The following is a 15,565-nucleotide window of genomic DNA, read 5'->3' on the forward strand; positions in this document are numbered from 1 at the left end:
TTCTATATGTTCTCTGACATTTATCCTAACGATATGAGGCGGTCTTTGTGGAAAAAAAGCTTGTTTAGTGGACTAACTTTGCACTTGAATGGATGCCTGTTCAATTACGTTTTAACAGGTCTGACGCTACGGCTGTATCTAGGCTAAATTTAGGACGATAGGAGACGGGTTGAAATAAACCGTAATTTCCCTTTAACTATTGAACGTTTAAAAAACAAACAAACAAAAAAAAAAACGAATTGTTTGACAGTCTATATATACATATGCACACACAAAGGTACAGACCTGTAGATGTTGGGGTCCAGGAGTACAGCTGTGTCTGTGGGTAGCTTAGACAGATGAACCACCTTGGTCTTCTGCTGCAGTCTGTCACTCTCATTCACCCACACATCTGGCAGTCTGACACACAGAGAAGAATACAAACATATTTATACTTACTGGCTCTGACCTCACATCTGCACTGTGGATGAAAGTATGAAATGTCTTAATTTCCTCTCACATGTGACATACTAATGTTTATTTTTAAGTGTGAGCAGTAAAAAGCTGCATTTTTTTACCAGTGCCTGATCTTGCTTAGGTAGCACCCTATGCAAGCTCTGAAAATAGGGTTGATCTTGAGTTGTGGTGCAATCTAATAAAAGCCAATCCCATGAAGGGTATACTATTCACAAATTGTCAGCTACTGTTTGTATCCAGTACCGCCAGTTAAAGTGAAAGCCAACCCCGGCTTTGTCCTGCTTGGCCTTTTGCCTCGCTATATTGGCGTTTTTACAGTGTTCTGTCTGTGATTTTCATAGCATCCTCTTGGATGCCTGCTGCTTACTGGGTCAAGGATCCTTCCTTGAGAGGATGGGTCCTTCCAAGGAAGGATCCTGCAGAGGCAAGACAAGAGTCCTCCCAAGCATTCAGTGAACACACATTGGAACAGGCTAACAAGTGTCCCCACATGATCATCATTAACCCTCAGCAGACGGAAGAGGTTTCAGTCACTGTGATCATTTTGGCACTCGGTAATGTTGTTGTACAATTTTAACCAAATGTACCAGTATTGTCAGAATCATAAGACTTTTAGGGAGAATAAATTTCTGGATCATATTTAAGAGTAGGTGGAGTAATGGAGTAAAGATACAGCTGAAAAAGTTCTAAATGATCATTAACAGTATGAACACAGACTGACACACAGAATCACTGTCATTTCAAAGTGATCCACCACACACTCTGCTACAGTAATATGAACAGATCTGATCTGATGAGCTGCGCTGCTCTGAAACAACTGTACTGTACATTATACTGCCGGGTAATCCTCTGAAATAAATTCACCTCCAAACAAAAGAGTGATGCTTTGACCTGCAGGATATTCTAATGTCTTTACTGTGGCCGTTCTCACCGCGATTCCCCCCAAAAATACACCTATTGAAACAGACAGAATGAGAGCAGTTATCAAGTCGTTCTCATGTGAACAGTTGGGGGGTATCTAAATCATGTTATTTCAAAAAATCTCATTATGTGGCAGTGGACACATTAGAAAGTGTAAATTATGACGTTTCTGTCAATATCTTTTTCATGCTTGGATGATAAAAACTCGTGGAGACATTAATCCAAATAAATGACATAATCTAAATCTCCACTGGCGCAGGGTTCACTGAAGATGCCCTGCCCTCCAGCAAATCATGTACTGTGCAAAGTATTGCTGGGATTTTATACCCGTTGAGGATGCACACATGCATCCTTCGAATTTCTCTGAAAGAAGGACTCAGTCCATCCGGAAACTCGGAAGGATCCTTGACATTTGAACAGTCCTTCTGCGGGGGGACGTAGCATCCTTCAAATTCGGCCATTTGAGGATCTTTCCTTGACATTGAGAAACACCTACTATCTGACGCCTGGTCCCCACTTTTTTATAAAGCCCTGACTTGGTGCGTCGGTAGTGTAGTGGATAGTGCTGGCGCCCCATGTACAGAGGCATTGCGGGTTCGAATATGGCTCGCGGCCCTTTGTTGCATGTCAGTCCCCACTCTCTCTCTGTCTCCCCATTTCACCTTCTGTCCTGTCTATAAGGCAAAAAAAGCCAATAAAAATAATCTTTAAAAAGAAAATAAAGCCCTGACCTCACCTGAGCACTGTGCCCAAACAGAGAGCAGAATCTCTGCAGATAAATCCACCACCACACCCTGAGAGTGGGTCAGAGGAACAGAGATTACTTCTGTATGATACACTATTTTTTAGGAAAATCCTGCAAAGCATACCTTTAACCCTTTAAAAGCAGCAGCTTACTGGAACCAGAGAAGAGTCTAGTAAACTTTGTGAAAGCCAAAACGCGCAGTGCCCCAAAATCATTTTGCAACATCTCAAACATGCTTGAAAAGGCATATGATGCAAAACTCCTCCAATGTCTGTATTCAGACAGCTCATTTAGAGAACTAGAATTACTGCCCCATGGTTGTACGCCTCTGCACGGCAGTCAAGTTTCTCTTGAAGTTTACATCCATGTCTGTGAAAACATTGATGCTTCATACACACCTTCCCCTAGACAGCACAGAAGATCTATACAATCAGCACAGTTTCAAGGTGGACACCCAAGATTAAATTCACCAGTTCAGTATCTGGCCAAATGTCTCTCCTTCTGTTCCTGAGATATAGCATTGAATAATGCTTGGAAAAGTGTTTAATGCAAAACATTATGATGTCATAGTGAAGTTGACCTTTGACCTTCCAAATATAAAGTGTCATCAATTCATTATTTATCCTATTAGACAGGGATGTCCCGATCCAGCTTTTTCACTTCCGATCCGATACCGATATTACAGCCTTGAGTTTTGGCTGATACCGATCCGATCCAAGCGCGTATTATACATATTCACTTATTTTGTTGTCAGTCATGTTAGAAAAGGTTTGATCAAGCAATATTACTCTAACAAGAACAACTACTTAATCGGGTTAGTTAGAATGATCCACAACAGTTGGTATAAGAAACTGACCCGTTTATTGTTAACAGGGTTAAATAAACAAACTTTAAACTTGAACATTAATGTTAACAGGGTTAAATAAACAAACTTTAAACTTGAACATTAACTTTAAATAAAAAATATAGCTGGTTTGCTTTGGCTGCTTTGGCCCCTTAATAAATAGAAAATAAATCAACACAAGAAATCTTTAAAATGTCTAACATTGAAATTAAAATAGCAGCAAGACTCCACACACTTGTGCTTTGGCCCCCTAATAAATAAAAAATAGATGAACACCACAAGACATTGTTGACATTTGACAAACAATGCAGCCTTTCCTTTTCAGTTATTTTAGTAGTGTCAGTGCCAGCCTGTTTAAACAAGCAATAGTCCATCCATGGCTCCAGTTTCACTAATTGTGCCCAAAACAATGCCATCAGTGCTCTTTACTTAAACAGTAAGAGTGTAAACCAAATAAAAATATCACTCTCAAAAAACAGAGCAGAAAACAAATAGTCAGTTAACTAAATTGACCTCTACTCTTCCTACCCTCCGTGTGTGTCTGCCATCTGCATGCTTGCCTGGTGGATTGATGGTAAGAGCTGGAGCGGATCACTGGAATAGACTGCTTGACTCTGGGCTGGCCGGAAAACCTGGATCGGATTATGTGAAAAACTGGATTGGACTTCTTGGATCTGCATTTTTCCATGCAGTCCGATCCGATGCCGATGCACGTTTTTTGCTAATATCGGCGGCCGATACCGATCCGAATATCGGATCAGGACATCCCTATTGAACAACTGGTAAATGTCTACCAGGAGTACAGACATCAATATCCATTACATTCTGGTACAGCGTGAGAAGATTTATTAGTGAAAAGCCTACATATATATATATATATACACACACACACATATATATATATATATATATGTGTGTTTAAGTCATATTTATGACCCAGTCTCAGTGTGTAGGGGTGTCTCATTCTCGCACATACTCTACACAGACTCTGCCCTCTGACTGGATATTGTGTTCTGGATGTTTATGGGCTTGTACTAGAGGCTGTGGGTCACAGAATTCATGTTGGATTCCGACGGGATGGAAGTGAATTTCAATATTCATCATGTGACTGGGATGGGACAGGGAAAAAAGTCAAGGGGAGCAGTTGGGACAGGAATCATAGTAACAATACTGACTTTAACAATGTGAAGGCAGCAGCTGGTAGTTTGTTTCCAAAGAGCATATAAAATACAGTATATACCTCTAAGTACATGCACACATCATTTTATGTTAAGCAAGTAAAGTAAAATGGATAGTTTGTTAAGATTACATGATCACAATGCAAATTTGTTAGTGTATCGATGGTAATTCGTATTATGTGTTAGCAGCGAGCTAACGGACTAAGTGCTGTTATCTGCCTCATGGCTGTAGCAGTCAATTAGAATAAGCTTTATTACCAAGTAGGTTTTCACTTATAATTAATGGGATTATATGAGGATGAATAACCTGTTTATGAGGCCTATCCCAGTTATGATCATATTCGGGATACAGTGTTTACATGAGCACAAAGAAATCAGGTTATTAATTTTTCTCATATACATCCCTGTTTCTTTGAGAGTACTCCAGCTAACATATTCAGGTTTCTTATTAATGGAATATGGTGTTTACATGCTCAAACCCATAAACAGTATACTCCAAAAACCTAATCATTAACACACTAAGTGAACTGCCTTGGTGTTTGATGCATATGAGCATATTATGAGGAAATGAAATTGAAGGCTAAGTACTGCAACATTCAAAAACATTATATAGAATAGAAGTCTCAGCTATTGGATGGAAGAGGATAAAATTTCATCATGGAAAAATATAGAGTCAATAACACCAATAAGGTTAAAGGATTTTCTCCTTACATGGATATCTATCAAAAAATGTGCTTTATATTATGGTCCAATTTTAACGCATATGCTACAAGTTTTAAGAGCAGCAGAATCCTGAAATTTAAAATTGTTTGGAGCAAATCATCTCCATTCTGGAATAACTGTCATCTTCTCTCTAAAGGGAAACCATTTACTAATAAAACTTAAAGGTATTACAACTCTTCAAGACATAATGGGGCAAACACCATTCTTAATGTTCATTTTAACTTGTCCCTAAATATTATATTAATACATGTTCAGTGTTTCCCCTACCATTATATTAGGGGGGCGCCCTGCCCTCCCAAAGGCACCCCCAACTCCCTTGAAGGTCAAGTTAATTTAATTTAATTTTATATATAGAGCCAGATCACAACAGAAGTCATTTACGGTTACCTTTCCTATAGAACAGGTCTATACCTTTTCCTTTTATTAAACAAACTAAATAGCCTTATGTTATTTATCTTATTTACATGACGGCATGTCATTTCTGTCTCTACAAGGCGCAAGGCGGAGTTCTGCCCCGACGCACGCACGCACGCACGCTATGAGGGGTCAAATGTATCAGCAAACACACACACACTGCATTCACTGCGTACTTGATACGTGTAAATTGCGTGTGCAACCATCACCGTGTACTTGCTGCGCGTGCACTGCGCGTGCATTCACCGTGTACTTGTTACACATGCAATGCGCGTGCAATGCCTGCACACGCCTAGACGTGTGGTTATTAGACGTGCGTGCGTAGACACGTCATGTAATCAGAGGGGTCAAAAGTGTCAGCTGTTGAAGCAACAACGCGTCATGTTACGGACGTGTGACACGTAGCATCGCTATGCTAACTCTGCTAATCAGACGTGTGTGCGTAGACACGTCATGTATCACAGGGGTCAAAAGTGTCAACTCTTGAAGCAACAACGCGTCGTGTTACGGACGTGTGACACGTAGAATCACTATGCTAACTCTGCTAATCGGACGTGCGTGCATAGACACGCAGGTGTAGTGTATGTGTAGCGTTTGTAACGTGCTGTGCACGCGTACTGATAAGACGTCATGTAGTGGGCGTGTGTGTAACACTCGTGTCTCCATAGTAACCCTATGTAAAATGTAGGCATGCGCTCACGCGGTTTGATTAGATCTGATGTGTCCTAAGTAGGCACAAGTGACGTGTTGTAGTGTGGTTAGGTGAAACGTTTGACCCCTCATACGCACACACGCGCGCGCGCACACACACACACACACACACACACACACACACACACACACACACACACACGTCACTTCAGCCACCTGAAAAGCAGACAAAAATATCAGCGTTTTTTAAACTCTCAGGGTGGTGAAAATGTTGAAGAAGAAATGTTCCGATGTTTAGTTCAAATAATTATTCAGTTGTTATATTGACTGCTGTCATTGAAAGAAACACATGAACACCATGATTCCTTTAAGTGTTTGTGTCGGTGTCCGTCTGTCATGACATTGGGACAGGTCAGGAGTCTTTATTTATTTTTTTGTGGGAGTGGGATGGAACAGGAGTGAAAGTCCACTCCTGTGTCACCCTCCAGCTCGTATTCGTAGTGACCAGCTGCCAGACCGTCAGCAGCAGGCATCCAAGAGACACAGTGGCAAGAAAACCAGGCTAATGTCATATCTAGCCTCGTCATAATCTTAGAGAGCTCATAGTGCCCTATTATCCCACAAGAACACTGCGCTCTGAGAATGCAGGGTTACTCGTGGTCCCTAAAGTCACCAAAAGTAGATCAGGAGCCAGAGATCTTCAGCTATCAGTAGGGCTGACCCAAAAAATTTGAAGCTTCGAAGCTTCGTTCGATGGCATGGGATTCGATTGTGGGGAAAAAAAAAAAAAATCGAAGCTTCTGCGCTTTTTTTTCCATTTTTTGGGGGGAGGCCTTAAACGCAACACTAACCCAATGAGCGCACTCAGAGCCGCTCTGAGTCTGGTGTCAGAGACACTTCTTATGCTCTGAGTTGCACATCTGTTTGATTGTGCTGCAGTGTGCGGCAAGGGTTTTAATTTAAGGTGCTCACAGACTCGGGCGCACTATAAGTGGAGCGGACTCTGCGAGGAATGTCCGCAGTCATTCCGGCTTCCATAGTCGAGCGCACTTCCGCGTTGTAGTTTCCTGTAAAAATGTCTGTGAAACACTACATTACCCCCAATTCTTGCACGTTTCTGTCATGACGATGTGAAAAATACATGCCGAGCAGTCTTTTGAGTGACACTGGTGTGCGGAGTGGAGTCTGCGCGGTCGTAAAATCTGAGCTTTGCGCGCACAGGGCTTGCGGACGTCCGCTTTTAGTCCGCGCGGACCTCCGCGGAGTCGGATAGTGTGATGTGTGGTTGTGCTGCTGCCGTGGTCCTGCCAGATGCCTCCTGCTGCTGTTATCATTAGTCATACTTCTACTGTTATTATACACATATGATTATTGTCACATATGTATACTATCAGATATTAATATATACTTTCAACATATTGTACCATAATAGCCGTAATTGGAATTATATTATTACTCTAATTAATGTTGTTGTAAGCTACTGTCATTACCATCTGTCCTGCATCTCTCTCTGTCTCTGTCTCTCTTTCTGTATCACTGTGTCATATGGATTACTGTTAATTTATCCTGTTGATCTGTTCTGTACGACATCTATTACATGTGTCAGTCCTGGAAAAGGGAACCCTCCTCAGTTGCTCTTCCTCAGGTTTCTACCACTTTTTTCCCCGTTAAAGGGTTTTTTGGGGGAGTTTTTCCTTATCTGCTGTGAGGGTCCAAAGGACAGAGGGATGTCGTATGCGGTAAAGCCCTGTGAGGCAAATTGTGATTTGTGATATTGGGCTTAAAGCCCTGTGAGGCAAATTGTGATTTGTGATATTGGGCTTTATAGATAAAATTGATTGACTGAACGCCAAAAAACAATAGTAAATCTGGGGTTGGCTTTTACTTTCACTTTAGCTGGCGAGCATGTTTACAAACCGAAATCAACAATCCTACAGAGTATACGTCGAAGAACTTAGTACATTCAGGAAGCAGTTGTACAGCACTCTGCCTTCAAGGCTTTAAAAGATTATGTTAATATGGATCTAAGATCCCATCTGCTGGAATTGATTTATTAACTGATAATTTGATCTAATCCAATGTGACATGATGTTTTATTTTGTTTTACTGCCATAAGAGGGTGATGGGAGCAGAGCAGAGGAGAAAATGAAGACAATGGAGAGAATGATGATACATTTACATGAACAGTTAAGTGGCGCTATGGTTACAGCTCAACTAGGCCATTTAATTGGACCACTGTCCCTGTCCCAGTATACAATAGGGTTGGGTACCGAAACTCGGTACTTTTTGTAATTGGTACCGATTCACGTCGTCACTACCGAGTACCGATTCACTTAAAATGAAACGGTGCCAAATTTCGGTACCTGAGGTGGAGGCGGAGCGAGAGCGCATGACTCGCACCTCAGACTCAGCAACAATGGCGACAAAAACAATGTGCAGACAAAAGTTAACGTGCAGCACTGTTCCTAAATGTTCTCAATAAAATGTTGAAACTGAGAAGTTTAGACTATGGGCCCGAACGACGCATAGTGCGTCCAAATTCACACCCGTTCTTCTCTGTGGATTTTCTCCGCGACCGTACGTCATAGCGAGAAGCCACGCATATCAGCGGAAAAAGCAGAATTGTAGCTTTCCGACAAGGAAACACTTGTCGGTAAACCAATGTTTTCACAGCGAAAAATTACAATAAAATGATGTATAACAGAGCTTTCATACAGCTTTGCACACACATTACTCTTGGATGGATTACTCGCGAACGCAGGCTCGCACAGAAATGCCATGCATATCACATGAAAACGCAGGACCACACACATCATTGTGTTGTCATCCCATCACGATCTAAATACAGATCAATTGTCTAAAAAATAAAAACTTGACGAATTTCTTTACAATCCATTATACAGATCTTGTTATCAGTCACTTCATATAGTGAGGAATATCGTATCTTACCACTTCTTAGGCTTGCATGTGTTTCTCCCTGTCTATCCACACTTGTAGTCCGGCTTTCAAGATGCAAATATCTCCATATTGTCCAGTTGACACTCCATCAAACTTTGTATGACAAGACCAGCCACTTCACCTTTGCGCACCCAGACAACTGCAGCCTAATGCATGCTGACAGGGCCGTAGTCACCATATACATTGAGGGGGACACGTGCCCCCCCACCAATGCCCAAAATGTCTCCCCAATATTTTTAAAATACAGGCATATAGAAGAACATGAAATGATGGCAAATCTGGTTAGCCCAGATTGTCCTGAAAAAAACAAGATATAGCATGTGTATGTAGCCTTTATAATGACTGTGATATGAGCTTAAAAGTAAAGGCAGTAAATATACCCCAAAAAGGCCTAGGGCCCATAGGGTTAAAAAGTACCGAAATAAGGTACCAAATTCCAGATACCGGTACCGGTACCGTATCGGTTCAATTATGAACGGTACCCAACCCTAGTATACAAGCACTAACGCTATTCGACATCCAGGCCAAAGCCCTGGGCAGAAACTGGGAAGCATGCACAGAGCGCCTCTGCCAGTTTGGGTTCTATTGATTGTATACATGAAGGAGTAATTCAACTCCCAATCACATTATCTAGTTGTGTTTGACTAATTTTGAGAAATTGAATTTAGTATGATTTCAGTCAGACTAACATGTTTACATATATTTTAAAAGTCCAGTTTTAGTATAATAAATCAATTTTCTCTATTGTCATGTAAACGTAATGGTAGACAGTAGGAGGATGAGAAAAAAAGAGCACTACAAGATAGAAGAGTAAGACTTGCATATCTTCAGGTGTCCAGTGCAACAAGACCTTCACTTTCCCAGAGTCCTCTCTCCTCCTTGCTATTACCTGAACATACAGAAAACACACAGACAGGAGAATAAGACAATGACATATTATGGCTAGTGTGTGTGTGTGTGTGTGTGTGTGTGTGTGTATACGCACCGTGCTGTGAAAGACCACACTGTGTCCGTTGCCCAGGCTCTCGATGTGTGTTGCCAGGTTGAGGCAAATGGCTCGATGGCGGATGGCGTCCATGGTCTGAGCGTCAAAGAAGTCATGAGGTCGGGCTGGAAATAAACAAATATTTTCATGAGTGAATGCAGATGAGGGAGCTGATGACCATTTTGTCTTTCAGTTAAGTGGTGTCTGAATGTGTTGAAGTAAATTGTGTTTTTTACATCATTATTTCATAACCTATGTATATTGATTTTAATTAAAGAAAATCCATTTTCTTGTGATCAGAAAAGTATACTCATGGAGTGCCTTGCCCACTGAATGGCGAATGACATGTATGGTTCCAGAGAACAATTTCCAGTGAGAAGAATGCTGCCTTCACTTAGAGACTGTTTTTACAGAGGAGGACAAAGGACTGATACAGAGCTTTGTCCCATGATGCCACGACAATCACCTCAAGTATAACATAAGCAAAAACAATGAACTTGTGATGGACTACCAGAGGAACAAGAGAGAACACAAAGCTCTAGCCATGACACAGACAATGCTTCAAATAAGGATGGTATGATACTGCGAAGAAGTTACATATTCTAGGCATGACTGCTTTAAACACATCTTCAACCTAGAAGCACATAACATCTATTCCAGACCTGGGCATTTTATGGCCCCCTGGCCACATCTGGCCCTTTGGCAGTACGTGTCTGGCCCCAGTGAGGTCGATCAGAAATTAGAAATCAAAGGCTAAACAAGTGCAGAGCATGCACGCAATCCAAATGCACTGCTTTTATTTTACGTATGTGCGTGGGTGCTTACGCACCTTCACAGTGATGTGTACAACAAGAGACGCTGAGTTAGCCGTTAGCCCTAAAAAATGACAGCTTACAACAATTTTGCCTTTTCTCCATGGCTTTGGATGAGAGCTGCGATGTCGGCAACACAGCCAGTTACTCGCCTCGTACTTGGGATAACAAAGGCCCTTTAGATGACGGAGGAGCTGGCAGCACTGCGGTCAATGAAAGGGACGACAACCAGGAGCTATTTGTTCACAAAGGTAAATGCATGCTTGGACAAGCTGTGACTGAGAGCAGATATTCAAGAGTTCTGTGTGAAAAAAGTGGATGATATCCCAGAGCTCTCAGATGCAGACTGGATAGCAGATTTTAGATTTGCTGTTGATGTGACTGCACTAATGAATGAACTAAATACCAAACTGCAACACAAGGCTCTTTTTGTACATAAAATGTACAGCTTATCAAAGGCTTCCATGAGAAAGTTGCAGTTTCTTTCAAGGCAGATGGAGGACAACATTCTCACCCATTTAACACTAAGGGAAGCCACACCATCAGCTGATCACCTCCTCAGGCACTCATCCATGTTAGGAGCACTGCATGGTGAGTTTTCAAGGCGATTTCAAGACTTCGAAACAGTTGAGAATGAAATGCACCTGATCTTGTCTCCCTTTACCTGCAGTGTGGATAACACACCCAGCGATGTTCAGCTCAAACCCATTGATCTGCAGTCTGATACACTGCTGGCAGAACACTTTAAGTCTCTTTAATTCTCAGTGATAAAGCTCAACAAATCCAGATACAGATCCTCTCTCAATGATGATCACCTGTCAGCTGTCCTTCGCATATCCACCTCAGACATTCAACCAGAGTGCAGTGCACTTGTTCAAGCACAAGACAGACTGGTATTTTCTCACTGAATCAGAAAGGAGAACTGAAAAACATCAAAAGCACTTGCTTTTTCTATAAAGTTAATTTCTGGTCCTTAACATACCGCAAAACATACATTTTCTGTATGTTAAAAATAAAATTTAATAGTGATATAATGACTGAAGTTTTTGCATTTTTTTACTGCTATATTTGACCTACTCCACATTGTTATGGTCTTACTGTAACGTGTATTCTTACTGGTAGCAGCTCAGAACCATATAATTTACTGCTTTTTATAGAGCGATAAAATAAGTATTGAGCAGAATTAAGTCCAACCTACTGGTTCGGCCCTCTCTCATGTGGCCCCTTTGGAAAATTAATTGCCGACCCCTGATCCATACAATCGGCACAGTTTCAAGTCCCTTCATTTAGATAATGTTTCAGCTCTCAGGCCTTCTTTAACATCAGCTATCCTACTGAGACACAGGCACACTTATCTGTTATAAAGTCCACACCCCAGTCAGACAGCTAATGGTGCTACACATGCTACTACCCATTAGGTTGAGCAAAAGAAAAAATACAATGTCATTATAATATCACAGTGAAGTTGACCTTTGACCTTTTGGATAAAGATGTCTTCATCTCATTATTTTATCCTATTAGACATTTTTGTCATAACAAGCCTATGAGTTCTAGAGTTATGGTCAAAAATATATTTTGTGAGGTCATACTGACCTTGACCTTTGACCACAAAATTCGAATCAGTTAATTCTTTAGTCGAAGTGGACATTTGTGTTAAAATTGCAGGAATTCACTTATAGTGTTCTTGAGATATTGTGTTCATGAAAATAAGATAGAGACATGGTCACACTGACCTTGACCTTTTACCACCGAAATCCAATCAGTTCAGTTTTGAGTCCAGGTTAACATGTATGCTAAATCTAAATAAATTCCCTCAAGGCATTCTTGAGATATCTTGTACACAGCAATAAGACAAAGTCACACTGACCTTGACCTTTGACCAGGGCTGTTTCAAGACACTCTGTGGGCCCTAGGCAAGAGGCACCTTGGACATGACATGACCTTGACATACCTGTGTGCCGCCACGGCTTGGCTGATCAGGTACTACTGGGCAGTCACAAAATCAACAAAGAGGAAATTATTGGACCTGGAGCCGGGTTTCTCCGTCGCTGGTAAGCCCTTATCATGCGCCGTATTTGACAAGAATACAGCATCCAGCAGGATTCGCCTGTACTCGCACAGCATGCTCCTGAATGATTTGTTATATTGATATTGAGTGCCAGGTGGCCAGCGCGCGCCGTTATTGGACGGCGCATGGACACTCACCCTCTTGAGATTGGACTTTGAACTTATCCCACAGTAGTGGTACCGTGAGGTACCGTAGTACTACAGTACTCCAACAATGCTAGCGCGGGTGGCAACCAATCATGCGGGACATGGTCTCAATTTGCGTGACGCGTGAAAAGAGACAGAAATGCTGTGCAGTCCCACACAATGCGGGACATCTGGTCACCCTAGCAGCAAGTCAGCTAGTAGGGGGCCCCATTAGGGAGGTCTCCCAATGTGTCGTCGTTGCAGTGTCTAAGGGGGTTTCAAGTTCTGTCATTGATTACGGACCAAATGTCAGCAGTCTCTGGGAGGCCCCCTCTAGCCACTCGCAAGCAGCAGCTAGTAGGGGGCCCCATTAGGGGGGATTCCAACGTGTTGTCGTTGTTGCAGTGTCTATAGGGGTTCCATCATATTGTCATTGATATGGACCAATGTCAGCCGTCTCTGGGGGCCCCCTTCCAGCTCGGGGCCCTAGGCAATATCCTAGTTTGCCTGTCTGGTTGCAACGCCCTGCCTTTGATCACTTAAAATCTAATCAGTTCATCATTGAGTCCAAGGGAAGCTTTGTGCCAAATTTGAAGAAATTCCCTTGTGTTCACAAGAATGGGACGGACGGACATATGGATGGACAACATGAAAACATTATACTTCTGGCTACAGCTATCACCAGAGCAGAGGCATAAAAACACAAAACATACTGGTCCACAAGATTTTAAATGCAGAGACATAAACTAATTATTCTTTACACTCCGTATGTTTTTTTTTCTTCTTTCAATTGAAAAAAAGAAATAATGCTCTAGCTGTTATGATTATTATTTTAGAGCGTATGTGTGTGTGTTGAACATACGGAGGGAGCGTCTGTGTTTGTTCTTGAGTTTCCTCCTCTTGTTGAGGCCGGCCTTGGACGGAGACTCCTCCTTCATTTTGCCCTGACTGGACACTTTGGATGAACTCTGCGAGCTGAAGTGAGTGGGGACGTGACGGGCTAGCCCTCCCTGAGAGGCAAACGTGGCGTTGCAGCCTCCCACCACACACTGCAGGAAGACAGATGATTGACAACATCAGTGAAGTGAGATGGTGGTGGCAGAGTGAGTTTGGGCTCACAGTGTTACAGGGGAGCAGGCATTTGTATGTTTTTATCATTCGTGACTGACTGTGTGGTGTAAAAGAGGTGAAATGGACATGAATAGTTTGATTTGAGGTGTGTGTTGGTACCTTGAATGGCTTGTCTCCACTGTGGGTCAGCATGTGTCTCTGCAGCCAGCTCTGACTGGTGGATGGCGTGTTGTACACCTTGCAGCCCTTCCACAGACACACAAACACCTGTGTGACACATACACAAGTCAGCACAAAGACGGAGCAATAGTGGTGGTGAGATTACTGTAATGACCTGAATAAAAGATGACCCCCTTTTTCCTATAGCTGGTCTTGGACTTCTCGAGGATACAAAATATTTTCAGACTAGTCCCGCAGGGAAATTTCTGAAGAATACAATGAGTTCACCCTTAAAGGGATAGTGCACCCAAAAATGAAAATTCTCCCATTATCTACTCACCCATACGCCAATGGAGGCTCAGGTGAAGTTTTAGGGTCCTCACAACACTTGCGGAGATCCAAGGGGAGAGGGGGTAGCAACACAACTCCACCTAATGGAGGCTTACTGCGCCCCAGATTCAAAAGTCCAAAAACACATAACTGAAACCACAAAATATCTCCATACTGCTCGTCCGTAGTGATCCAAGTGTCCTGAAGCCCCGACATAAAACGTTGTTTGGAAAAATGTAATTTGAACTCTGTTTTTAGCCTCATTGTAGCCTGCAGCTCTAACTGCCTCTCTGTGCACCGCGTTCACGTGTGCGGGCTTGTGTGTGAGACCAGCAAAAGCACGTGAACACACATGAAAGCGGTGTCCATGCCTCACGCTCTCGTGCAAGCGTGCACACTTGAACGCACTTGGATCACTATGAACGAGCAGTATGGAGATATTTTGTGGTTTCAATTATGTGTTTTTGAACGTTTGAATCTGGGGCGCAGTAAGCCTCCATTAGGTGGAGTTGTGCTGCTACCCCCTCTCCCCTTGGATCTCCGCAAGTGTTGTGAGGACTCTAAAACTTCACCTGAGCCTCCATCGGCATATGGGCGAGTAGATAATGGGTGAATTTTCATTTTTGGGTGCACTATCCCTTTAAAGCCTTTTCTCTTTCAGGAAAAGGCAGTGTCAAAATACATATACGTATAAAACAAACAGTTACATGACAGAAAGGGGTCAATTGACCCTTTACTATGTCCCACCCCTCAAATGCTGGCCAATCATAATGTAGCATCGGCCAGCTCTAGGGCTGCCCCCGACTAAGAACTTTCCTAGTCGACCAATAGTCATCATTTATGGCCGTTAGTCAACTAGTCGCCCGCATGTTTGATATTAACGTAATTATCAATTATATATTTTGGGCGGGGCAACACAATGGTTTGAGTTCAAGGTCTGAGAAAGGGTAGAATTAGTGACATTGTTAACACTGTGCTACATTACAGAGAAATACAAACCGTACTACTGAATCTTAATTAATATAGGCCTATATTTTATCTACAAGTGCACATCACACACTGAGCGAGCCACCTGTTAATTGCGTTGTCGGCAAAGCAGTAATGATTGTGCCAAGTGCCTAATGG

General features: G+C 42.3%; 1 protein-coding gene across 1 annotated transcript in view; it reads right to left on the minus strand.

The window, feature by feature from the left end:
• aebp2 (AE binding protein 2) overlaps positions 1-15,565 on the minus strand; it is a 46,912-nt gene that overhangs the window by 3,309 nt on the left and 28,038 nt on the right. Inside the window, exons 3-7 of the mRNA XM_050036083.1 lie at positions 14,111-14,218; positions 13,743-13,929; positions 9,876-10,000; positions 9,712-9,779; positions 286-399 (exon numbers count right to left, since the gene is read on the minus strand). Coding sequence (XP_049892040.1) covers positions 286-399; positions 9,712-9,779; positions 9,876-10,000; positions 13,743-13,929; positions 14,111-14,218 — 602 coding nt within the window. The remainder of the gene's footprint in view (positions 1-285; positions 400-9,711; positions 9,780-9,875; positions 10,001-13,742; positions 13,930-14,110; positions 14,219-15,565) is intronic.

This window comes from Epinephelus moara, chromosome 23, assembly GCF_006386435.1.
Source record: "Epinephelus moara isolate mb chromosome 23, YSFRI_EMoa_1.0, whole genome shotgun sequence".
NCBI lineage: Eukaryota > Metazoa > Chordata > Actinopteri > Perciformes > Serranidae > Epinephelus > Epinephelus moara.